The 27,126-nt window shown below is 34.6% G+C and overlaps 1 protein-coding gene across 8 annotated transcripts in view; it reads right to left on the bottom strand.

Moving 5' to 3' along the window:
* The window catches only part of Nek1 (NIMA related kinase 1), a 167,925-nt gene that overhangs the window by 15,919 nt on the left and 124,880 nt on the right, over positions 1-27,126 (bottom strand). For all 8 annotated transcript variants that reach the window (XM_071610527.1, XM_071610529.1, XM_071610530.1 and 5 more), the window contains 5 exons: positions 20,336-20,512; positions 17,010-17,127; positions 15,801-15,889; positions 14,646-14,893; positions 273-424 (listed from right to left, as the gene is read on the bottom strand). In XM_071610527.1, the coding sequence (XP_071466628.1) occupies positions 273-424; positions 14,646-14,893; positions 15,801-15,889; positions 17,010-17,127; positions 20,336-20,512 (784 nt within the window). The remainder of the gene's footprint in view (positions 1-272; positions 425-14,645; positions 14,894-15,800; positions 15,890-17,009; positions 17,128-20,335; positions 20,513-27,126) is intronic.

The following is a 27,126-nucleotide window of genomic DNA, read 5'->3' as shown; positions in this document are numbered from 1 at the left end:
CTAGGGGCTGAGGTTGTAGCTTAGTGGTTGAGTGCTTGCCTCGCATGCATGAGGCACTGGGTTGGATCCTCAGCACCACACAAAATAAATAAATAAAACAAAGATATTGTGTTTACCTACAACTAAAAAAAATAAAAATTAAAAAATGAAAAAGAAATGTTAAAAGGACTTTAAAACATTAAAAATAAACTATCTAGTTAACCTCTCTGAACTTTTAAAAAATCATCAATTCAGAAATTAGTGCTAGTATTTATTAGTGGCATTATGCTTACATGTCTTCGGAATCAGAAGGCCCTTCTTTAACGTGCTCATCTTCAATTTCATCTAACTCAAGATTGTCTTGATGAACATCTCCTACAGTGGGAACATCCATTAGGGTGCTGAACAGCTTTGAGAGATCTGGCAGTGAACATGTCCTCAGCATCTAAAAGAAGTTGACAGATTACTTATTTAGAGTAAAAGAATTAAAGTTGAGAAAGAAAATTAAAACTAATAGTAATTTTATATATAATCATATATTTAGAACTAGAGGATTCAATGGTAACTTTCCCAAGGTTAGAAGCTAGTTCACTGAAATTCAGCTCAGTATTTTTTCACAGAGAAAACAAGTTATGATTGAATTCTAATACAGAGAAATTCATTTAAATCACCTTTAAAAGGTAGGAAGAGGTGTTTAGTTATATAAGTGAACTGGAAGTGGAAATCTATCAGGAGTCAGGGAGTTCTAGAAATTGCCCGTTCTCTCCTTATCACTCATGGCTTATGCTGTCCCTCTTTCATGGTATTCCTAGGTGGTCTTCTCACCTTCCTATGGTCATCTCTCCTCATACTGTCTTGCTCAAATTCTGGAGCAAATTCTCTCAGGAGTGGATACGCACAATTACACATAACTGTATCACTTAATCATAGGAGTTGCTGGCTAGCTAACGTTGGTTAAACCTGGGGCCTCAAATCAGTGTCAAGAGAATCCTAGTAACACTTGCCTGGACATGGGCTCTGAATAGAGCCTGCCCACTCAAATGGAAGGCTGGAAGAACAAGCACTTTGATGTCAGTGCTGAGAGTCACTTATAACAGCAGAGAGAAGGCACTCAGCCAACTATGTTGAGAAAAACACAGTTCACAGTTGAGGTGTTGAAAATTTAAATTTGTGATGGATAAGACCAGGGATAACAGGCATAGCCTCTGTTCACCAACCTTTCAACAATGAGAATGTGACAAATAGACAGGGATATGAAACAAATAACCACATACTTAAGTCTCTGGACTGTGTTAACACTAAAGGAATTCATGAGGTTTGAAACTTGACTACTAAGGCCCTGATAAGAACTCTACACCAGATGGAAGACTTTGAAGAAAACACAATGTTTAGCATATTAATGAAAATTTATATACTTGGCCAATTTTATTAGTACAATCTGTTTTTGAGAATGATGAAGGATAGATTTCCATTATTTGAACATAATTTACATATTATAGCACTCAAGGGAAAAATGGTTTTGAACTACAAATTGGCAAAGTTGGTAAAGATGATATACTGCTTTTTAAAGCATTTAATAATAGTACTGAAGGTATTTCTTTTGCAGATTTTCCACTGCCAGCAGAATTTACACTTGACTTGTTTATTACTTTATGGTTTTAACCATGTATATTATGAGCCAGAGACATGCAAAATAGGCACCCAGTAACAATTTCCTTAGCTAATTACTAATCAACAGAAACAAATAGCATATATGCATCGTATACCTAAATTTGAGGGAATTATATGAAAGGATATGATAAGCTGAGAAAAATTTGAGCTAGCCCTGGTAAAGTAATCTCCTTTTACTAATTAAAATAATCTTCATAACCTATCATAAAATAATACAGTCAGAACAAAATTTAAGTGGTCATGTAATTTGACAACCTATCTCTTGATCAGGCTTATATTAAGCCACTAATCCAAGAACTATCAGCAGGAAAAACCCTTTATGTCTACATAAAAGTATGATACACTTTATTATTTTTATTTATTTTTTTTAGAATTTAACCTTTATTTTATTTAATCGAACCCAGGGCCTCACCCGTGTTAGTCAAGTACTTTACCACTGAGCTACAACCCTAGCTTGATACACTTTAAGTATGATCTTCATCTTTATCACAAAAATTTTATGTAAGGACCCCTTCTTGCCTCTTTCCCTCCGGCCCTGCAAAGTACAACTTCACTACTGAGGTACACCCAGCCTCCTTTCAGTTCTATAATTTGGATTTTCCTAATTTTTTTCATGTTTAAACAATAATATTTCATAGTTTTAACATCCACAGAAAGAAATCCTCTTGAAAATGTTAGCTCATTCCTAACATGTTGCCTGAGATCTCCATTTATAATTTTTTCCTGTAGATTCTCTGTACCACGATAATTTGTAAAGCTAGCATTTAGTACCACTGTAAAATCCAACAGGAAAGCAATGCTTTAGCAAATCTTTAAACTCTTTTTTTTAAATGTATGTTTTCTTTAGTTTTAGTTGGTTAGTTTTATTTTTCTTAAAAATAGAAAACCACAAACAAGATAGTAAATGAATTAAATACCAGCTTATTCACAGAATTTCACATCAAATTCCACTTAAAAGAATTCTGTTAACTCACTTTTTCAACTATACAGGTTTTCATATAATATTATGACTTAATACTGTTGTAGTTATATCATGAATCAAACAATGGGCAAATTTGTTTAATACTTTGTTCAGTGCAATTAAACTGTAACACTGTTCTCTCAAAATAACTTCTACAAATATTTCCTTACTTCAACCCATAAACCCCAACCTACAAATAAATGTAAAACAATTAAAAAGTATTAACCTTTACCAAAGGCAAAAATTAAAGATATTGTCTAAGGATAGATATTTGAGCAAACCCAAAGAATCAACATTTGGGCTGGGGCTGTAGCTCAGTGGCAGAGCACTTGCCTAGCACATGTAAGGCCATGGGTTTGATCCTTAGCATCACATAAAAATATACAAATAAAATAAAGGCATGCTGTGCATCTACAACTACAACTACTACAACAACCAAAAAGAATCAACATTTAAGGCACGTGTACTACTTATGAATTATACATTAATCGTTTTTCCCCATTTTGCATTTACTATAATAAAAATTCTCACGTTTTTATAGTGATGTTTCCCACTTCACTTTCCAGAAGGTAAAAGTTTTTGGCATAACACATCTGTTTTCTTTCTATTCCTTATTCACTATCCTCCACTAAAGTGAGAATGAACTGACTCAAGGCAAATGAGAGAAGGCACTGCTAAAAAAAGTGCACACCCTTCCTACTCATTCTTAGATCTGCCTGCCTTGAAGGGTATGTTTCTTGCTTCCCTTATGCTGCTTTATGGTAAGTACACCAGGTTAGGACCACCTGCCTTCTGCAGGTAAAATGGGTCCAACCTTCAGTTTCCCTGAAGCTGGAGCTTACTGGGTTTAAAAGCTCACTAGGGGTTAAGGAAGTCTGTTTTGTAGACTCCTAGGTTGTTTCAAGGACTTTCAATCACTACTTGACTACCACATGCGAGGCCCTGGGTTCCATTCTCAGCACCACATAAAAATAAACAAATAAATAAATAAAATAAAGATATTGTGTCCAACTACAATTAAAAAATAAAATATTAAAAAAATACTGAGGAGCACATTTTGGATAAAATCTAAGCCAAATTTTCTGTCTAGCTTTATCAAAAATAAAATCTATCTGTGATCTTCATCTGACTCCTATGTGGGTCTTTCTTGGCAGCAAATTTGAAAGGTAGCTAAGAGGTCATTATCTACCTCAACCTCCCTCAGTTTTCATGGGATTACAACTTAATAGAATCCTGAGACTGTTTCTATTTTTAAAAAACTGATGGGATGAAATATGTTGATAATTTCCTTTTATAAAGTCATAACAAATTCAAAGTTCTGGTTTAAATATTTACGAAAGTAAACTGACCTTGGCTACATTATGAAAGCATGCATCCCAGCCAGGAGCAACCTCAGAGGAAGAATCTCAAACCTAACCTGACATGCTGAAGGAGAAAGGGTGCTGTTCATACAAACAAATGCCTTTCATTAGCCTTGCTTCAGTTTTTTCAAAATTATTTACCAACATCTAATATGCAATATATTTTATCATCTACATTCCTCAATTATAATATAAACTTCTCGAGCATCAGATTTTTGTCTGTTTTATTCACTACTATAACCGCAGCATTTAGAATGGTGCTTGGCATAGAGTAGATCTTTATTAAATGTTTGTTGACTAAACAAATATGCTTAGAATATTCTGTCACAGAATTAGAAAGGGAGGGTAGGGGGACTCCACAAATTTATTCTTTATCTACTTGTAAGAACAATCTAACATCCTTAAACAGTTTATATTTTCATTAAAAAAAAATACTTTTAGTGCCAGGGATTAAACCAGGAGCACTTAACCACTTAGCCACACCCCAAGCCCTTTAAAAAAAAACAAACATTTTATTTAGAGACAGGGTCTCAACATTTCCTTAGGGCCTCACTAAATTGCTTGAAGCTGGCTTTGAACTCTCAATTCTTCTGCCTCAGCCTCCTGAGCCATTGGGGATTACAGGTATGTGCCACTAAGCCTGACTTATATTTTTAAATAAACAACTATTCTTTAGAGAAGAATAAAACTCACTGGCTTTAAACTGTGAATCAACTTTTTACTAATTTTATTTCTTCTGAAGGTGTGATGGAGTTTCCCGAAACTGATTTTAAATTTAAAAGACTCCCCATAGTGGAACTGGGGATGTAGCTTAGTGGTAGAGCACTTGCCTAGCATGTTCAAGGCCCTGGGTTCAATCCCTGGCACAAGTTTAATCAAAACTCACCACTAATGAATTTCCTCTAATGAAACAGAAAAAAAGAAAGCTGTCTGGTAGACAATAAACGTTTAACAATGCTTTGCCATTAACTTTTATGGCTGAACTCCTTTGCTTAAAAGAAAAGTTGTATTTGGTAAGGCATAAAGCAATAATGTGTAAAAAAAAAACAGTCTCTAACTGATGAATATATTCTATCCACAGATTATTCAGCAAAAATTTATTCAGCATTACCATGTGTTAGACACTGAACATATATTGGTGGTGGAAAATAGATCTAGATATTGCCTTATGATATTTTCAGTGTAGAAAAATATCGTGACTGAGAATTGTGAACCTAGAGAAGCTGTCCCCATGAGATCAGAGAACAGCTGTGTCTGCATAAAGGATTAAAAGCATTATCTAAATATCACAAGCCATAGTTCTCTCCTAGAATAACACTGATAGGTGAGAGGAGTGGAGGAGGAGGAGAAGAGCAAGCAAGCCAGAGAAATGGAGCTCACTGAATGAACAAACAGAAACACCTAAACTTTTCCAAGACTGTTCTGGTTTATGGGCTAAAAACTTTGCCAGTCTGTTCTGTTAACCTTAATTAATTAATTAATTAATTAATACCACAGGTATATTAGTTTACTCCATATTAAAAAAAAAGACAAACCCCTCTAATCCTTCAAATTATATTTATTAATTTTTTGAATATTACACCCCAATTTTATAGCACTTTCCTCTGAAATAAATTTCAAGCTTTCCCAGGCAAGTTTTTCACATAAAGCAGTAATGGCAAGAACTATTTCACCATTGACCAATGTTATTTTTATGGCAAAATATGTGATAAGCAGTTAAAAAATACATTTTTTAGTGATGTTTAACCATCTTTGTCTCTGTGTAAAGAGATTGGATCAATTTAACACTGACTTTGTGTTATTAATACGTCCCTCAAAATCTATACTGACCTATGTATGATGTGATCTTTCATCATCCTTATTTTCTCATGTTTAAAGTGGGATAACAGCACTTATCTCACAGGGTAGTTGTAAGAATTAAATTATTATATTTAAAGTAAGGTAGAACAGTAGCCAGAATACCACAGATGCTTGATAAAGTTGGTTATTATTACATTAATAATTAGTGTTACATATTTATTAGGTACTTTTGTAAAGTCCAAGTAGGTGACAATCATTTCCCAAGAGATAAAATAATTATAAATAGTGAAAAGCTGTTTTCTGATCTCAAGTCTATGTATTTTGCTGGAATTTTAGTGAATTAGAATTATATACCCCTTTTAGGAACAACAGAAAGTTAAGTAAACTCTGTATTACTGTGATAATATGGTCTTCACAAACTAGTAATGGACATGATTACAATTTGGTAGTTGTGTTGCTGTCAGACAGTGAAGTAAAAATCACATTAGCAGCCCCTTTCCACAATTTAAGTGGCTGCTATCCAATAACTTAACACAGAAAATTAACTTGTTTAATGATGTATTTGACAAGATGTTCATCATGGCAATCCATCAGAAAGGCACTCAAAACTGGTCATTACTTGGGAGCATTATTGGTATTTTTAATAGCTAAGCAGGGAGACACCACGCTTTAAACACTTCAGGCCCTAATTAGGTTCACTTCGCTCTATGGCAATGTTTCCACAGTGCAGAGGTGGACCACTAGATCCAGAATCACCATCAGTGCGTGGCAACAATATATATTCCTAACTCTGCTCCAGATACATTAAAAGAGACACCCTTGAGTTTATAGGGCAGAACATCTGAAACAAACATGCCGGACAATGCCCATGTTAGAGTTTAAGATTAATACTCACTCAAAACAAATTTGGTTCAAAACAAATTGGTCATTAATCACTGCTGAATGGACCAGAAAGAAAGCTTTGTTTCTTGAAGAAGCTGTAGTTCTGATTGGTAAATCTTGAATAAAAGTGGCTTGCCACCTATGCAGACTAGCATCTAGGTTAAATTATAGTCATTTTCTACTATAGCTACCAACCTTATCATTTCCTTATTTGATTCTAAGTTACAAAGACTTTTTATCAACCAGAAATATACATGCCTTTGCAGCGCCATACACTGAGTAATCATTGTTAAAAGTAAGCTTACTGCAAAATGTGATTATTTAAAAACAAAAAAGCAGCTTATTCATTTGGCAACACAGATTCTGTCTTTATGTGAGCAAGATCACAAGGAAAACCATGACTTTAAATTTATTTTTACTTTGACCTTTTGCTAACTTCCTTTCAGGGATTTTCATTTAATCAAGTCACTACTACAACTACCTTAAGAAATATGCTATTGTATTTACAGTAGAAATGGTACTGAAATTATCATGTATCAAGTAATTATATAAAAGCCCCAAAGAGAAATCTTTTATACAGGGAAGATCCAATCAAAGCTTTCCTCATGAATGACTTATATTTTCTCTTCTTTGAGAAATATGGCAGAGTTTATAACACTTCTTACTTTGATTACTACATAAATCTTATACTGAACATTAACAACTATGTATAATAGTTGCTAGTGGCTTGCTGATTTGTAATGTATGTTCATTCTTACAATTTATATATTTGGATATAATCTTTAATTGTTTTTGTTTGAGGCAGAGCATAAATAATGTAAAAGGAAGAGCAGTCTTTGTTCCAGGCCATCATTTATATATAGACCCTCTGATGGATGGTGGCAATCAAAGTATTATTCTTATTGCCAGTCTTACAGTGATTAACTAAACCACTAATTACTATCTTTATCAGTGCTTAGACATATAATTTGGTTTACTATCATTACATTTTGGTTTCTGCAAAAAGAACCATTTAAAGTACATTAAAAGAATGCCTTAGTATCATGATCCAAAGCACATTTCCATAACCCTAGAATTCTATAGATTTGTTTAAGGAGCCACTTATGAGGTATAGAATGGGGTAGAGGCTACAGTGCAGGGAGGACCTGAGCAACAAGAATAGTTCCTCCTTTCTCTTCCAAACATTGAGTTGCTGTATTCTGGGACAAAAAGACTTCTGAAGAGCAGGAAAGGATCCCACAAATTTGAAAACTACCCCTTAAGAACAAGAATGACTGGAATCTCACTCCTTTCACACTTTAGTAACAAAGAACTTGTTGTAATACCTCAAATACACTATGCTGTTCCATGTTTCATGCCAGTTTCTTTTGCTTTAATGTTCTCTATGCCCACATCATGCACGCTTCTACTTGAGAAACCTACCTTTCTTTGTTCTAAGGTAGAAATAATAATTACCTCTTTAGTGTTCTCCCCATTCCATGATTCATCTCTCCATTACAGTAATTACTAAAAGTGTTTTTACTTCTTTGTTTTCTCTTATAGCAATGAACACCTTATCACAAATGCAAACTCAGCACCTATCATAAAGCAGCACTTGATAAATATTGGTTGAATTAATGATAATGATTTACTTATACCCTGAAACACTTGAAAGAGATAAAGTGTGGTAGATTTAAAAAAAAAATTTCCTAAAGAACTTCTTATATTACCTATAAAAGCAAACTGAGGGCAGAAAGGCATAACAACATATATCTTATTTAAGACAAATCTTTTGTGTACTAAGTAACAATCCTCACTTTAAATGTCATAGATAAATACATTTCTAGAGGTAAAACCGTTTAGCCCAAATATTATTTTTCAAAATAATGCCTTTTAGAAATTTTTCATCTATATCAAATAAACAAAGATATTTAAGAATATACTCTTACTTTTGGTTTTTTGTAACCACAGTTTTATTTTTAACATATTTATTAATTTTTGTTCTTTTTAGTTATACATGACAATACAGCATAACTTGACATCTTCATACAAACATGGAGAACATCTTATTCCAATTAGGATCCCAGTCTTCTAGTTGTACATGATGTAGAGATTCACTGTGGGATATTCATATATGTACATAGGAAAGTTATGTCTGAATCATTCCACTGTCTTTCCTATTCCTATCCCCCCAAAATTTATTTTTAAATTGATACATAAAAACACAAAATTTTACATATTAATGAGGTACCATGTAATGTTTTAATACAAGTATACACGGTGTAGTATTTAAATCAGGCTAAACATATCTCTTCAAACATTTATCATTTTTTGTAAGAGAGAGTTACTGGGTATAGGGGCACTTTACCTCTGAGCTATATCCCAAGCCTTTTTCCTTTTTTGAGATATGGTTTCACTAAGTTGCTATGGCTAGCCTCAACTTGTGATCCTGCTGCCGCAGCCTCCCTAGTTGCTGGGATTACAGGAGTGCACCACCATAACCAGCTGTGTTTATCATTTCTTTAAAGTTAAAACATTCAATATCCTTTCTTCTAGCTTTTTTTTTTTTTGGTGTGGGGAGGGACTGGGGATGGAATCCAGGTTTTTTTTTTTTTTTTTTAAACCCCTGAGCTACATACCCAGTCCTTTTTATTTTTATTTTGAGAAGAGTCTCACTATGTGCCTTAGGGCTTCACTAAGTTGGTTGAGGCTGGCCTCAAACTTGCAATCCTCCTGCGTTAGCCTCCGAGTTGTAGGGATTACAGGCATGTACCACCACGCCTGGCTTTCTTCTAGCTTTTTGAAATGCATAGTATATTATTATTATTTATAAGAATATAGTTTAAAGTCAATATAATAAGTGAAGCTGAAAAGCTAATAAATACTATATCAGAGTTTCTTGCATCTATTAAAATAGCATGTCCTATAACTAGGACATGATAACCTGATGACCATGATGATGACACCTAACTTTACTGAGCCCTTATATGATATAGGTGCTTTACTTATTTTATTCTTTCAATGATTCTATGAGCAAGGGATTGTTATTATGCCTACCTTACATATGCGAAACTAAGGCACTTAAATCACACAACTATAAGTCTTCAGCTAGAATATGAACTAAGCGATTTGACTTCTTACTTTTTTAACTATGTACATATTTGATGTTTATTTACTTTTTTATTTATTAAAACTATCTAGGCCATGGTGGGTAAATATATGTGTAAAAATCTATATAGTTATGTATAATAAATAAGGTTCTTAACCTGAAGAGCATCACATTCTATTGAAGGACAGACAATAAACAAATAAGTAAACGAAATTACACTTTGAAATGCTGCTATAGGGGTTGTGGCTCAGTGGTGGAGCACTCGCCTAGCACATGCGAGGCCCTTGGTTCGATCCTCAGCACCACATATAAATAAATAAAATAAAGGTATTGTGTCCAACTACAGCTAAAAAATAAATATTAAAAAAAAGTTAAAAAAAAGAAATAGCTGCTATAAAATAAGTAAGTAATGGATGGAAATTACTAGGAATGGAAATGGAGTCAAGGTCCCATTGATAAACATATATTTGAGAAATGAGACTCAAAAGGCAATAATGAGCCAAAATTAAGAGAACAAAAAGAAGCTCCTTCCAGACCAAGATAATGGCAGCACAAAGTCCCTAATACGGGAAAGGATTTGATGTATCAGAGGAAAAAAAGGAAAAGAGAGTGAGAGGTTCTGAGTTGAGGAAGAGATAGTAAATGCCATATCAAACCTGTAGATGATGGTAAAGAGTTTGAATGTAATTATAAGAGCAGTGGAAAACCTCTGAAGTCTAAACATGTCAGTGAATTAATGATTCATAATATTAAAAATCAATTCTGGTTTGTAATTTGGACAATGGATTTCAGACAGGCATGAACTGAGGGAGATTAGTTAAGAGACAACTGCTTGATTGATGGAACAGATAAATGATCTGTAAGAGAGAGGGGAAGAAATAACGTTATTAGCATTGAAACGATATTTAATGTCAGGGATTACCTAGGGAAAATAAATTACTTGGAGACTTCATGCTCTAGACACAATGAAACAAGGACCAGACCCAACCACCCACCAAAACAACTAGAAAGCTGGACAAAATACCTGAAGCATAGTTCAGAGACTGAACAACAGACAGGCAAGAATGATCCCTTACTTTTCCCCTAAACTGGCCTTCTGTTTGGAGAAAAATATCTGGACTCTGTGTGTAGCCTTGCTGGATCAATGAAATAAAGTTCAGAAAGGAGAGAGTTTCATTGAAAAAAGAAAAAAAAAAAAAAAAGCTGGACATGGTGGCGCACACCTGTAATCCCAGATGCTTGAGAAGCTGAGGCAAGAAGAGGTCAAGGCTGGCCAATGTGGTGAGACCTTGTCTCAAAAATGAATGAATGAATGAAAAAAGAAAAGGCTGGAACACATTCCTAGCAAGTGTGAGGCCCTGAGTACTCAGGAAAATCCAAAAACCCTGCAGAAAATTCATAACAAGGTAACTGGTAGTTTTTCTGAGTTGCTGAAGAAGAATAGGTTGTATATGTATAGAGTTGCCTGAAACTTTACAGGGCCAGGCAAAAATAACTGGGGCCCTGTAGGTTGAAAGATGTTCAGAACTCATGCAGATAGAGAAAATGATTAGCTCTAACCAAGAGAAGGGAGTTTTCCTCAGTGATCACCTGGGTATATAGTGGAGGTCTCAAAGGATCACAGGTCACAGGGTAATAGCTTTAAAGACAAGATGACTATATATCTGTCCCAGCAAAGTTGAAAAACAAAGTCTGAAAGTATAAAATAAATTCAAACGTAACTAGATGTTAAAAAAAGTCCAACATATTTTAAAGAAAGAAAATAAAACCCAGCAATATAATATTTACAAGGTTGAGCTTCAAATAAAGAATTACAAAACATGTCACAATGCAGGCAAAAAATGGCCCATAGCCAGTAGAAGATTAAATCATCTACTGATCCACAGTCAGTAGAAATGGAGATAGATCTTTTACCTTTTTCGTTGTTTCCCAAGTATTTTATTTTATTTTTTTGAGGCTATTGTAAATGGGGTAGTTTTCCTTTCTGAGGATTTGTCACTGACATACAGAAATGAATTTGATTTATGGGTGTTGATTTTATATCCTGCTACATTGCTGAATTGATTTATTAATTCTAGAAGTTTTCTGGTGGAACTTTTTGGGTCTTCTAGGTATAGAATCATATCATCAGCAAATAGTGCTAATTTGAGTTCTTCTTTTCCTACGTGTATCCCTTTCTTTCATCTAATTGTGCTGGCCAGTGTTTCAAGAATTATGTTAAATAGAAGTGGTAAAAGAGGGCATCCCTGTCTTATTCCAGTTTTTAGAGGGAATGTCTTCAATTTTTCTCCATTTAGAATGATGTTGGCCTGGGCCTTAAGAAAGAAATCAAAGAAGACCTTAGAAGATGGAAAGATCTACCTTGCTCTTGGATAGGTAGAATTAATATTATCAAAATAACCATACTACCAAAAGCATTATACAGATTTAATGCAATTCTGATCAAAATCCCAGTGGCATTCCTCATAGAAATAGAAAAAGCAATCATGAAATTCAATCTGGAGGGGCTGGGGATGTGGCTCAAGCGGTAGCGCGCTCGCCTGGCATGCGTGCGGCCCGGGTTCGATCCTCAGCACCACATACAAACAAAGATGTTGTGTCCACCGAGAATTAAAAAATAAATATTTTTTAAAAAAGAAGAAATTCAATCTGGAAAAATAAGAGACCCAAAATAGCTAAAGCAATCCTTAGCAGGAAGAGTGAAACAGGTGGCATCACTATACCAGTCCTTAAACTATATTACAGAGTAATAGTAACAAAAACAGCATGGTATTGGCACCAATTGGACTCATAGACCAATGGTACAGAATAGAGGACACAGAGACTAACCACAAAATTACAATTATCTTATATTAGACAAAGGTGCCAAAAACATGTATTGGAGAAAAGATAGCATCTTCAACAAATGGTGCTGGGAAAACTGGAAATCCATATACAACAAAATAAAATTAAACCCCTATCTCTCACCATACACAAAACTCAACTCAAAATGGATCAAAGACTTAGGAATAAAATCAGAGACCCTGTGTCTAATAGAAGAAAAAGTAGGCCCTAATCTCCAACATGTGGGATTAGGACCCAACTTCCTTAATAAGACTCCTATATCGCAAGAATTAAAACCAAGAATCAATAAATGGGATAGATTCAAACTAAAAAGTTTCTTCTAGGCAAAAGAAATTATCTGTGAGGTGAATAGAGAGCCTACATCTTGGGAGCAAATTTTTACTCCTCACACATTAGTTAGAGCACTAATCTCTAGGGTATATAAAGAACTCAAAAAGGGGTTGGGGTTGTGGCTCAGGGGTAGAGTGCTCACCTAGCACGTCCAAGACACCCTGGGTTCTATCCTCAACACCACATTAAAAAAATAAATAAATAAAATAAAGATATTGTGTCCATCTTACAACTAAAAAATAAATAATAATAAAAGAAAGGAACTCAAAAAGCTAAACACCAAAAAAAACCCCAAATAACCCAATCAATAAATGGGCCAAGGACCTGAACAGATTCTTCTCAGAAGATGATATACAATCAATCAACAAATACATAAAAAAATGTTCATCACAGCTAGCAATTAGAGAAATGCAAATCAAAACTACTCTAAGATTTCATCTCACTCCAGTCAGAATGGCAGCTATTATGAATACAAACAACAATAAGTGTTAGCGAGGATGTGGGGAAAAAGATCCACTGTTGGTGGGATTGCAAACTGGTGCAGCCAATACGGAAAGCAGTATGGAGAAAAAATGATGAGTAAACTTGAACACATATAAATGGAATCAACCCACAATGAAACACAAAGTGAAAAAAGACTTAACAACAAAATGACCACAATCTCAGAAAACTATTAAAGTACTATGCAATACTTCCTGTATGTGGATGTAACTCAGTGGTAGACTGCTTAAAAAAAAAAAGGCAGCCTGACTAGCCAACAAATTTTTTATTTGATTAAAACTATGACCCATAGGGCCATCAGACCCCAAGCAGGATAAAAACACCCCTCCCCCCAAAACCCCCAAAAAACCTTACCAAAGTGTTTCAGAGTCAAATTGCTAGAAACTAATGAGAAAAAAATTTTTTAAAAGAAGCCGGAGGGAAGAAGAAACATTACATATAAAAAAGGAAGATAAAAAGACGGGCTGGGGTTGTATAGGCTCAGCAGTAGAGTGCTCGTCTAGCATGTGTGGTGCCCTGGGTTCAGTCCTCAGCACCATATAAAACAAATAAATAAAATAAAGGTATTGTGTCCATCTACAACTAAAAAATAAAATAAAATAAAAAAAGAATCACAAGCCAGGCATGGTGGCTCATGTCTGTAATCCCAGCGGTTTGGAAGGCTAAGGGAGGACTGTAGCCAATTGGTACAGCCAATATGGAAAGCAGTAAGGAGATTCCTTGGAAAATAGGGAATGGAACCACCATTTGACCTAATTATCCCTCTCCTTGGTTTATACCCAAAGGACTTAAAAACAGCATACTATAGGGACAGAGCTACATCAATGTTTATAGCAGCACAATTAATAATAACTAAACTGTGGAACCAATAGATGCCCTTCAGTAAATGAATGGATTTAAAAAAATGTAGCATATAAACACAGAGTTCAGAGTTCAGAGTCAGTCTTAGCAACTTAGGGAGGCCCTAAGCAACTGAGTGAGACCCTGTCTCTAAATACAATATAAAAAAGGGCTGGTGATGTGGCTCAGTAGTTAAGTACCCCTGGGTTCAATCCCGGCACCTAAATAAATAAATACAAATACAAATTTCCTGTCAGAAATAATAAAACTTAGAAGACAATTTAATTAACATATGTGTTTTTAAGAGATTAAAACTCAACATTAAGAAAAGCAGCCAATAAGAAATATTACCAAACAGATAAAAATTCCTTTTGAAAACTATACTTGCCTTTGGATTGTTTGCATCAAAAAGACCAGTTGAAAGTCCAATCAGCAAAGAATTCTTGTTTTTATTCCTTGGTGGTGAATCAGAGTGAGAACGAAGTGGAATGGATTCCTCTGGTAAACACTGAATTGACTGACCTTGAGAGACTAAATTCAATTGTTCAGAATGAACCACTTTTTGGAAAAATGGTTCTGGTTGTATAGATTTATCTATATCACAATTAGAGTGCTGAGAATCATCTATTCCAGGTTCTAGGGTACAAAGGAGAGATTATGTGATCAGTCTGAACAGTACTTAAATAAAGCTTTAAATGATTTTGACAAGGCATAGTATTTAACAAGAATTATATAAAATAAACTCACATCTATTGGGAAAACAAAAAATTTGTGAGTATGCTATCTTCTAAATAATCTTTATTATTATTATTATTATATTGGAAGTCCTAAAATATAGACATAGATCCAAGCAAACGTGAAAAACACACTTAACAGTGGATTAGGTATTCATATTTTTTTCAGTTTATCTTTGTTCTAAGAAGAAAATTACATTTCTCATATTTAAAGTAATACTATTTTTAAAAGACAAAAAATTATTTAATGTCCTTAGTATATTGGTTTAGTTTTCACAAAGAATTCTTTCCATAAATACTCAATACAATAATTTAATAACTTTTCCTGCCTATTTTGTTATAAAATCCAGGTTTATGAATGCAGATTCCAATGCTTTACACATACTACATTTTAATGCTAAGTGAAGTTAGCCAATCCCAAAAAACCAAATGCTGAATGTTTTCTTTGATATAAGGAGGCTGATTCATAGTGAGATAGGGAGGGGGAGCATGGGAGGAATAGACGGACTCTAGGGCAGAGGGGTTGGAGGGGAAGGGAATTAATGATGGTGGAATGTGAAGATCATTATTATCCAATGTACAGCTATGAAGAAACAAATTGATGTGAATATACTGTGTATACAACCAGAGATATGAAAAATTGTGCTCTATACGTGTAATAAGAATTGTAATGCATTCCGCTGTCATATATAAATAAAAAAATGACTGTGATGACTGATAAGGAATGTTCTGTATGTATATATTGCCCAAATGAAACAAGTTGGTGTTAACCTTTCAGAAAGAAATCAGACTAATGCAATGATACTTACCTGTATGACTCTCACTAAAGTGGTCCACATTTCTCAGGATTCCATCCTCAGAAACTTCATTTTGCTGAATGGCTTCCCTATCTTCCAATCTGCCATAAATGGGTACACCAGTTCAAAAACATAGTTTACCAGAAATAAAAGTGCTCTAATATAAAGAAAACAGAACTCAAATTCATTAGCATCCTGTGATCTCTCTTTCAAATATTTTTCTCACTTTTATATATATTTTTTCTTATAAGCATACCATATGTTTCACTTTGTTCAAACTCTATCATTAATCATTCATACACTCTGAGAATTCAAACTGATACAACCCCTGGGGAAAAAAAAAATAACTGAATTACAAATGCAATTTGTAAAAGTGGAATTGACCCAGCAATAATATTTCTGTATTTTTATCTTACAGATACACAAAAATTTCCTTATGTAAAATATTATTCATTGCAACATTATTTGCAATATTGCTAAATATCTATCAAGCAGAAGATCTGATGAGTTAGAGTATCCATACAGTGAAATACAAAAGAGGAGGAAGTCGTTTTTATGTACTAATATGAAAATATTTCTCATATGTATTAGTGACTAAAAATAAACAAGGTAAAAAATATTACCTTATACTCGTAATTATATTTAAAAAGGAAGGGTGTATATTTATTTATTTATTTTTAAAGAGAGAGAGAGAGAGAGAATTTTTTAATATTTATTTTTTAGTTCTCAGCAGACACAACATCTTTGTATGTGGTGCTGAGGATCGAACCTGGGCCGCACGCATGCCAGGCAAGCGCGCTACCGCTTGAGCCACATCTCCAGCCCATATTTTTGTTTACACATACCTAAAATTATCTGAAGGAAAAAAAGAGTGGAAATTGGTTGGATAAAAATAGAGGCAGGCAAGAAATTTTATTATATTTCTTCAAATACTTTATGCACTTGTTAATTTCTGAACCATGTGAATATCTATTAAGAAATTAAATTAGGGCTGGGGTTGTGGCTCAGTGGTAAAGGGCTTGTCTAGAATGTGTGAGGCACTGAGTTTGATTTTCAGCACCACATATAAATAAATAAAGTTCACTGACAATTAAAAGAAATTAAATTATTTTATGGGGTATTGTAATATTAGGATATTAAATTACAATATTAGGTCATTACAGTATTTTTTTAAAGTATTATAAAAGGGTCTTGAAATGTAAGAAAAAAGATACAACATACTTAGTTTCCTTTGTCTCTTTTTCCTCACTAATCCACACATCAGTAACAATACAAGACAAGCTCCCATCTTTGTTTTGCCTACTTGGTTCTTGTAGAACTTCTGTTTCCAAATCAGGTTCTGCAAAGGAAAAACAGAATAAGAAATGGGTCAAAGCACAGTTTGTTGAAAGAATATGAATAAACATTTAGAAAATATTACTATTTATTTAGAAAATATAGACTAATATATTAATTATAATAGAAAAATCAAATATTTTATCTGTCAGTCTTTATCTTTGTTACTGTATTAACTATTTATTTCTGAAAAGACACATTAATTTTTCAGCCTTTTCACTATAATAAAAATATTCCAAATAAGTATTTTTCATTACAGAAAAATTTTCTCTTTATTAAAATTTTAGTAATATGTAAATTGGTTTAAAGAAGGTATAAAAACTAAGTGAAAGAATATGGACATCTGTGGTAATAAGTATGTAAGAATACATTATGATATCACAGAAGAAATTTAAATCTTAAAATCTTTCAACAATTGGGGCCAAGGCTGTAGCTTAGTGGTAGAGCATTTGCCTTGCATGTGTGAGGCACTGGGTTCGATCCTCAGCACCATATAAAAATAAATAAATAAAATAAAGATAGTATCCATCTACAACTAAAAAAAACATTAAAAAAAAATCTTTCAACAACCAAAACAGGGGAAAAAAAAAAAAGGAGTAGAACTATTACCTGGATTTTTCTAAGGATACAGAGAACGTAACTGGAGTGCACTAAATCCTCCTACACTTTCAAACAACTAATAACTAGGATGCTGCTTCTGTTGTAGGCCTCCTCTTCTGACACTAAGACCATTTTGACACTCCACCCTCATGGCCTTACTACTTCCCAAAGGCTGCACCTCCAAATACTATCACATTGGGGATTAGATATCAACATGGAATTTTTGAAGAACATACACACACACACACACACACACACACACACACACCATAACAAGTATTAGTAACTATGACTCTAATGAATAAAATTATTTAAGTTACTGTGGTGAATGGTCACAGAATGCAAAGGTCTTTAACATTCTTCTTATCTAGAGTGAGCTGTGTTTCTCTTACTCTTTGATTTTGGTTGGCTCTGTGATTGCCTTGACTAATTGAATACAGTGGGAGTAAAGCTGTGCGAATTTCAGGCTAAATCTTTAAGAGAACTGGCAGCTTCTGCTTGGCATCTGGAAGCCTAAGCCATCATGAAAGAAATTCAACAACTTTGGAAAAACCATATGGCAATGCTCTAAGATTAAAATGAAGAAAGGGGACCCAACTGAGCCCCACCAAGAAGATAGGCACAAGAACAATGTCTTCTTGCACCTTTCAGATAAGCCCAGCTGATGGTTGAACACCAGTGAATGATATCAGTTGATGCCACATGGAGCAGAAGAACCTTCCCAATTCCTGACTCATAAATGTATGAGATAAAATAAAATAGCTGTTTTAAGCTAAGTTTTAGGAATAATTTGTGTTATAGCAATTGAAACAATTATATATCTGAAAGTTGGTGCAGATATAAAAGCTTATAAAGTGCACTGGCTTTGGGGCTCAGCAGCAGGCATAAGTTGGAAGGGCTTCATAAAGACTGCTGATGGGAGACTGACCAGTAGAAAAATGCTAGTGGAGGCTGGAGAAAAAGGGATTCTTGCTACACAGAAATAGGAAACTTGGTACCTACAATAATAAGGAGGATAGAAAAGAAACTTTATGGATTTGGTGACCTAATTAAGGAGCTAGCTATCAATGCTGAACATTGAAGGTACTAGCTAACTTCTGCTACCAGCCTTATCAGAGTAGAAGATAACAGCTTAATTGAAGAAAAAAAAAACTCTTTAAATTATGAACAGATTTTAGAAGAGATACAGAGGGCCCAGAATAATTCCTTTCAGGTAGCAAAAGCATTTCAAAGGAAGACATAACCTCATGACGAAGAGTTAATATAGGGCAGTAAAATGTGGCCTCATGGCAAAGAAGAAGTCAAGGGTAAGACCATAAGCTCTTCTGTTTTGGCACAGGAATATTAAGACATACCTTACAGACCCTTTTTGCTGCACAAAAGGATTTATAAAGACTAAAGAGTACTGTCTCAGAGCAACTTCATAGACAAAAAAAAGTTCTACTTGTGTATGCACACCAGCTCAGACTGAAAGGAACAACTGTTCAGAAAAGAACCCTTGAGGGGGCTGGGGATATAGCCCAGTTGGTAGAGTGCCTGCCTCCTATGAACAAGGGCCTGGGTTGTATCCCCAGCACTACCAAAATAAAGGTCCTTGAGGGCATCAGTGTTTGGTGCCATGAAAGCGGGCTAACAGTACTTCTGGCCGGATGTCAGAATTTCCATCAACCAATGGCAACTATGTGCTTCCCATCTTCCCTGGTTTTGAAAACAAGTCTTTAGGCCTGTCTCACCATTTAATGTTGATATGTAGAAGGCAATTAAATTGACTTTTTAACTTACAGGTCTCCAGATTGAGAATACTTGAGGAATGGTACCCAAGAAAACTCAACATAGGGGCCTGACTCTTCTAGCATCACCCTTTGGCTCTGAGCTGTCATAATGAGACGAGGTGTTGAGAGGGCAGAGCATATTTTAAACATGGGAAGAATGTAAAACTTTCAAGGCAGAGGGCAGACTATGGCAGATTAAATATGGCTACAAATTCTTTAAAATTCTTTGAGAAGTGATTCCTGTTTCCCCTGTGCTGGTTTTGACCAAGGGAGCATGACAGAAGTGATATTGTGCCAATTCTCTGACTAGCTTTTCAGAGAACAAGCAGCTTTCACCTCAGCATCTGTGAGATGGCTGCAAATTCTTTAACACTCTTCCCTTGGGAAGTGGGTCCTGCTTCTCTCTCTTTGAATCTAGCTCTGGGCCCTTGAAAACAAGTCAGACTATCTTACTAGAAAGAGTCACAGAATGGCTCTGAGATTCCATGGAAAGGGAGGGAGGCCCATCTTAATTTAGCCTTCTAGCTGCACCTTACAAGACAGCAGTAAAGCCATCTTGGATCCTTTAGATGGCCTCACTGCCAGCTGAATACCATACCAAGCGATCTTTCAAATAAGGGAACATGAATTGGAAAAAATCATCTGAGCCAAGCTTTAATTCAATCTCTGACACATAAGATAATAAACCATGGCCAGTATAAAATAAAAGTATAAAAACAGCAAACTTAATTTGAGGTGAATTATCCAAACATATACACGAATCTCGATGATCTGTTTATAAAAAAGAGATTTAAGTATGAGTAAATCAAATATAGCTTATTTTGAGGTATTAAAACATACCTTCTATATTTCCTTCTGGTTTCATTGATATCTGTGGAGATGTCTCACTAAACTTAGGACTTTTTGTATCGATGGAAGAGTCAACAGAAGCTGATGGATTTATTTCATGTGAAACACATTGTATTGTTTCTTCTCCAATAATTAAGGGTGTGTATTTTTCTCCTTCAGAAGAAATCTCTGTAGAAACAAAAAATGAATGCTCTCAAAATGATTTGAATTTTATTTGTTATAACTTTTAGAGCCAGGTTAAAAAATGCATTCTTCCAATAGGTACGTATTAGTTAAGTTCTGCTATTGACTAGAAATTAATAAATGATAAGATATATGACGGTCAAATTTTATTTCAATTGTATATGATTTCTAGGGTGGTTAACAAGGTTGACATTCTTTTTTTTTTGTTTTTCGGGTGAAGTAAATACATGTATATCAGAATAGCATTTTAAAAATTAACTAATTGTTTTTGTTCATATGTAAAACTACTAGTTACTTTTAATTGCTCGGAAGCTCTTTATACTGTCAACTCATGGCAGGAGAGAATGGATTTATCACATATTAACTTATTGCAGTTATCTACCCTCAAGGTATTCTTCTTCATTGAATGAACATTTTACTTTCTGACTCACCATCTTTCCAATACTAATGCTGTCATAACTAATTAGACAATGTCTATATTTGCAACAACAATCCTTCCAATATCTACACATAGTTCGCTGAATTTCACTGTACCTCTATCTTCACTCTAGCTTGGGCACTCCATCGGTCAAATCAAGGAGATTTTATCATAAATTACAGTTCCTGAGAATTTCCAGTTTTAAGTTCTACACTCTCCAGTCTCTAATATTCTATTTTTGTAGTTATCTCCCTCAACTACTCCAACTCTGAAAATATTTTTACCCTGCAATTGCCTACAATGCACTGATCCTGACACATCTTCCTTCTCCATCATCCCCATTAAGATCCATTTAAAGGTCATCATTACAATTATTTTTTTTTTGCATACACCCTCAACTCATTGTACTCACTTTATTGTACTCAAATGGCAAAAAACCCATTTCCACATATATGCATTTGTGGGCCTACCATATCTGCAATACCTGGCTGAAATGCTTGGAGAACATGAGAAATCCATGCTCATTGGCCTCAGTTTCAATTTATCATTCTACATGTAGTTTAGATATTGTTTTGAAGACTCAAGTATTGAAAACCTTCAGAGGTAAGTATTAAGGTGGTTAAAGGTTAAATGGTGGTGGGACCTATAGACGTAAAGGCTAAGGGGAGGTCACTGAGGGTGCTGCCTCTGGAAGGAATTGGTGTGGTATGCCTGATATCCATGTCAACATAGTTCTTTCTTAATTTTTTTTTAATTTGTTATTTTTAGTTATGCATGACAGTAGAACGTATTTTGACATATTAAACATACGTGGAGTATAACTTCCCATTTTGTGGTTGTACATGATATAGAGATACACTGGTCATGTATTCATATATGAACATATTCATAATGTTAATTTTTTGTTAATTCATAATTTTCACTTCATTCTATGGTCTTTCATATTCCCATCACCCTCTCTTCCCTTCATTCCCCTATCAAAGGGGAATGAATAAAATAATCAATAAAATCTAATGAACTTCTATTCTTCCCTCACCACCACCCTTATTGTGTATTAGCATCCGCATATCAGAGAGACCATTAGACTGTTGGTTTTTTGGGATTGGTTTATTTCATTTAGCATAATATTCTCCAGCTCCATCCATTTACCAGCAAATGCCATAATTTCATTCTTCTTTATGGCTGAGTAATATTCCATATATATGTGTGTGTGTGTGTGTGTGTGTGTGTATATATATATATATATATATATATATATATATATATATATATAATCTCACATTTTCTTTATCCATTCATCTGTTAAAGGGCACCTATACTTTTGTGAACTGACCTGCTATAAATACTGATGTGGCTACCTCACAATAGTATCTTGATTTTTAAATTACTTGGGTACACGTTGAGGAGTGGGTTAACTGGGTCAAATGGTGGTTCCATTCCAAGTTTTATGAGGAATCTCTTTTTTTTTTATGAGAAATCTCTGCTTTCCAGAGTGGTTGTACCAATTGTCCAACCAGCAACGGATGAGTGTACTCGTTTCTGCACATCCAATTTACTGTTGATGGTATTCTTGATTACTGCCAATCTGCTAGGAATGAGAGGGAATCTCAGTGTAGTTTCAATTTGCATTTTTCTAATTGATAGATGTTGCACTTTTTTTTTCATATATTTGTATTTCTTCTGTGAGGTGTCTTTTCAGTGCCTTTTCCCATTTATTGACTAGGCTACTTGTTCTTTTGGTGTTAAGGTTTTTGAGTCCTTTATATATCCTAGAGATTAATGCTCTATCTGAGGTCCAGGTGGCAAAGATTTTCTCAGATTCTGGAGGCTCTCTTGTCATGTTCTTGATTGTTTCATTTGCTGTGAAGCTTTTTAGTTTGATAACATCCCATTTATTGATTCTTGATTTTACTTCTTGTGCGCTTCGAGTCTTGTTGAGAAGTTGGTGCCTAAGCTGATATGATGGAAAGTTGGGCCTATATAATCTAGTAGGAGCAGGTTCTCTGGTCTAATGGCCAGGGCCTCAATCCACTTTTGAGTTTTGTGCAGAGTGAGAAATAGGGGTCTAATTTCATTTTGCTACATTCAGACTTCCAGTTTTCCCAGAATCATATGTTGAAGAGGCTATCTTTTCTCTAAAATATGTTTATGGCATCTTTTTTCTAGTATGAGATAACTGTATTGTGGGTATGAGTCTGTGTCTTCTATTCTGTTTCATTGGTTTTCATATCTATTTTGGTTCAAAAACCACACTGTTTGTAGCTCTGTAGTATAATTTAAGGTCTGGTATAGGGCATGGTTGCCTGCTTCCTGGTCTTGAGGCCGCACATGTGGCTGGGATGGCTTCTGGTGATCAGCCAGGAGGCGCTGCTGTGGGGGGTGATGGAGGAGGCGGACCACATCCAGGATAGGTCCAGGACTCTTCCGCCTTCTTCGACAGCTCATTCCTTCCCTTACAGACTATGGATGGGTGTACACGTGAACTTGCTCCACCCCTCTGACCTTTATTCTGATTGGCTCCTGTGCAGTATATAAGCTGTGTGTACTTCCTCATTAAACGAAATCCTGCTTTGACTTTTCTCCCTGGCACGTCTGATTGTCCTCTGGCGAGGGAGGGCTGGGTGTGGGTGGCCAGTCGACCTTTACCTTTCTTGGCTCATCCTGGTCGGGGCGTGCTTTCCCTGCTTCTCCTGCAGGTCAGGAGGAGATGGGGGGCTAAAAACCCCGACAGTTTGGTATTATGATGCCTCCTGTTTCACTTTTCTTGCTAAGGATTGCTTTGGCTATTCTGAGTCTCTTATTTTTCCAAATGAATTTCAAGACTGTTATTTCTATTTCTGTGAAGATTGTCATTGGGATTTTAATAGGAATTGCAATAGATCCTTATAAGGCTTTTTCTAGTATGGCCACTTTGACAATATTAATTCGGCTTATCCAAGAACTTAGATCTGTCCATCTTCTAAGATCTTAATCAATGTCTTTCTTTAGTAGACTATGATTTTCATTGTAGAGATCGTTCACCTCTTTTGATTGATTCCTATATATTTTATTTTTTCGAGACTATTATGAATGGGATAGTTTTATTAATTTCTCTTTCAGTTGATTCATCACTCATATATAGAACACAATTGATTTATGGGTGTTAATTTTATATCCTGTACTATGCTGAATGAATTTAGGAGTTCTAGAAACTTTCTGGTTATTTTTTTTTGGGGGGGGTCTTCTAAATATAGAATCATGTCATCAGCAAATAGGGATAGTTTGAGTTCTTCTTTTCCAATTCATAGCCCCTTAATTTCTTTCTACTTTCTAATTGCTCTGGCTAGGGTTTCAAAAACTATGTTGAATAGAAGTGGTGAAACATGGCATCCCTGCCTTGTACCAGTTTTTAAAGGGAATGTTTTCAATTATTTTTTTCATTTAGACTGATGTTGGCCTTGGGTTTAACATATATATCTTTTACAATGTTTAGGTATATTATTACTATTCCTAGTTCTTCTAGTGTTTGGAGCAAGAATGGATGCTGAATTTTGTCAAATGATTTTTCTGCATCTATTGAGATAACCATGTGATTCTTACCTTCAAAGTCTATTGATGTGATGAATTATGTTTATTGATTTCCAGATGTTGAATCAACCTTGCTTCCCTGGAATGAACCCCACCTGATTATGGTGCACTATCCTTTTAAATGCAATTTGCCAGTATTTTCTTAAAATTTTTAAAATCTATGTTCATCAGGGATATTGGTCTGAAGTTTTCTTTCCTTGATGTGTTTTTGTCTGCTTTTGGTATCAGAGTGATACCAGCATTGTAGAACAAGTTTAGAAGGGTCCCTTTTTTTCCATTTCATGGAATAATTTGAGGAAGATTGGTGTTAGTTCTTTGAAGGTCTGGTAGAACATGGCTGAGAATCTGTCTGGTCCTGAGGTTTTCTTTGTTGGTAAGCTTCTGATAGTGTTTTCAATTTCACTGTTTGAAATTGATCTGTTTAAATTTTCTATATCCCCCTGATTCAATTTGGGTAGGATATAGGTCTCTCAAAATTTGTTGATTATCTTCATGATTTTCTATTTCATTTGAGTATAGATTTTCAGAGTCGTTTTTGATGAATGTCGGCATTTCAATGGTGTCTGTTGTGGTATTTACGTTTTCATCACACATTTTAGAAATTTGAGATTACACTCTCTTTCTCCTTGTTAACCTGGCTAAGGATTTGTCAATTTTATTTATTTTTTCAACCAACCAACTCTTTCTTTGGTTAGTTTTTTTAAATTGCTCTGTTTGTTTTGTTTCAAGTTCTTTTGATTTCAGCTCTGATTTTAATTATTTCCCATCTTCTACTGCTTTGGGTGTTGATTTGTTCCTCTTTTTCTAGAGCTTTGAGATGTAATGTTAGGTTACTTATGTGGTGATTTTCTACTCGTTTAATGAGTGAACTCAATGCAAGGAACTTTCCTCTTATAACTGCATTCACAGTGTCCCAGAGATTTCGATGTTTTTTGCTATTCTCATTTGCCTCTAAGTATTTTTATTTTTTGATTTCATTTCTGATTTCTTCTGGTATACATTGGTCACTCAATAGCATATTATTTAGTCTCCAGGTGTTAGAGTAGCTTCTATTTTTTATTTTATTGTTGATTTCTAGTTTCATTCCATTATGATCATATAAAATGCAAGGTATTATCTCCATTTTTTTTAATTACCTAAGAGTTGCTTTGTGGCCTAAGATATGATCTATTTTAGAGAAGAATCTGTGTGCGGCTGAGAAGAAAATGTATTCAGTCATTGATGGATGAAATATTCTATATATGTCTGTTGAGTCTAAATTATTAGTTGTGGTTTTTAGTTCTATAGCTTCTTTAGTCAGTTTTTGTTTGAAGGATCTATCCAACGATGAGAAGTATGTTAAAGTCACCCAGTATTATTGTGTTGTGGTCTATTTGGTTTTGAAATTGAGAAGAGTTTGTTTGATGTACGTAGATTCTCCATTGTTTGGGGCATAAATATTCACTATTGTTACATCTTGTTGGTGTATAGTTCCCTTCAGCAATATGAAATGGGCTTCTTTGTCCCTTCTGATTAATTTAATTTTGATTTGAAACCCACTTTATCTGATATGAAGACAGAAACCTCTGTTTGTTTACAACATCCGTGTCAGTCTGTGTATGTCTTTGTCTGTGAGGTGAGTAGTCTCTAGGAAACAGCACATTGTTGGGTCTTGTTTTTTAATTCAGTCTGCCAGTCTATGTCTTTTGATTGATGAGTTCAGGCCATTTACATTCAATGTTATTATTGAAAAATGGTTTTTATTCCCTGTCATTTTATTTCTGGTTTTTATTTGAATTAGTTTCTCCTTTGATTGGCTATTCTTCTAGTGTAGTTCCTCCCTTTGCTGGTTTTCTCTTTTATTTTTCATTTCTTCATCATGAAATATTTTGCTAAGAGTGTTCTGTAGTGAAGCCTTTCTATTTGTGAATTATTTTAACTTTTGTTTACCATGGAAGGTTTTAATTTCATTGTCAGTTCTGAGTCTTGATATTTTGGGTTATAATATTCTTGGTTGACATTCATTTTCTTGCAGAGATAGGTATATGTTAGTCCATGACCTCCTAACTGGGTTAGAAGACAGCTGAGATCAGATTGGTTTTGCCTCTAAAAGTAACCTGTCATTTTTTTTCTGGCAACCTTTAAAGTTCTGCCCTTATTCTGTGTGCTGTGCATTTTCATAATAATGTGTCTTGGTGTGGGTCTGTTGTGATTTTGTACATTTGGTGTCCTGTAAGCCTCCTGTGTTTGATTTTCCATTTCATCCTTAAGGTTTTAGAAATTTTCAGATATTATTTCATTGAAAAGATTATGCATTCCTTTGGTCTATATCTTCAGGCCTTCCATCTATCCCAATAAATCTTAAATTTGGTCTTTTCACATTATTTCATATTTCTTAGAATTTCTGTTCATGATCTATTAACACCTTTCCTTCATGGTCAACTTTATTTTCTAGAGTATATATTGTGTCTTCATTGCCTGAAACTCTGGCTCACAATTCATTTGGTGTGCTGATGATGCCTTCCAATAAATTTTCCATATGGTTTATTGATTCCTTCATTTTGAGGATTTCTGCTTGGTGTATTTTTTTTCCCCCCAGAATCTCTCTCTCTTTATTCAAGTAATCTTTTGCTTC

This window comes from Marmota flaviventris, chromosome 3, assembly GCF_047511675.1.
Source record: "Marmota flaviventris isolate mMarFla1 chromosome 3, mMarFla1.hap1, whole genome shotgun sequence".
In the NCBI taxonomy this organism is placed as follows: Eukaryota; Metazoa; Chordata; class Mammalia; order Rodentia; family Sciuridae; genus Marmota; species Marmota flaviventris.
The sequence above is the reverse complement of the archived record's forward strand: the minus strand, read 5'-3'. Positions and strand labels throughout refer to the sequence as shown.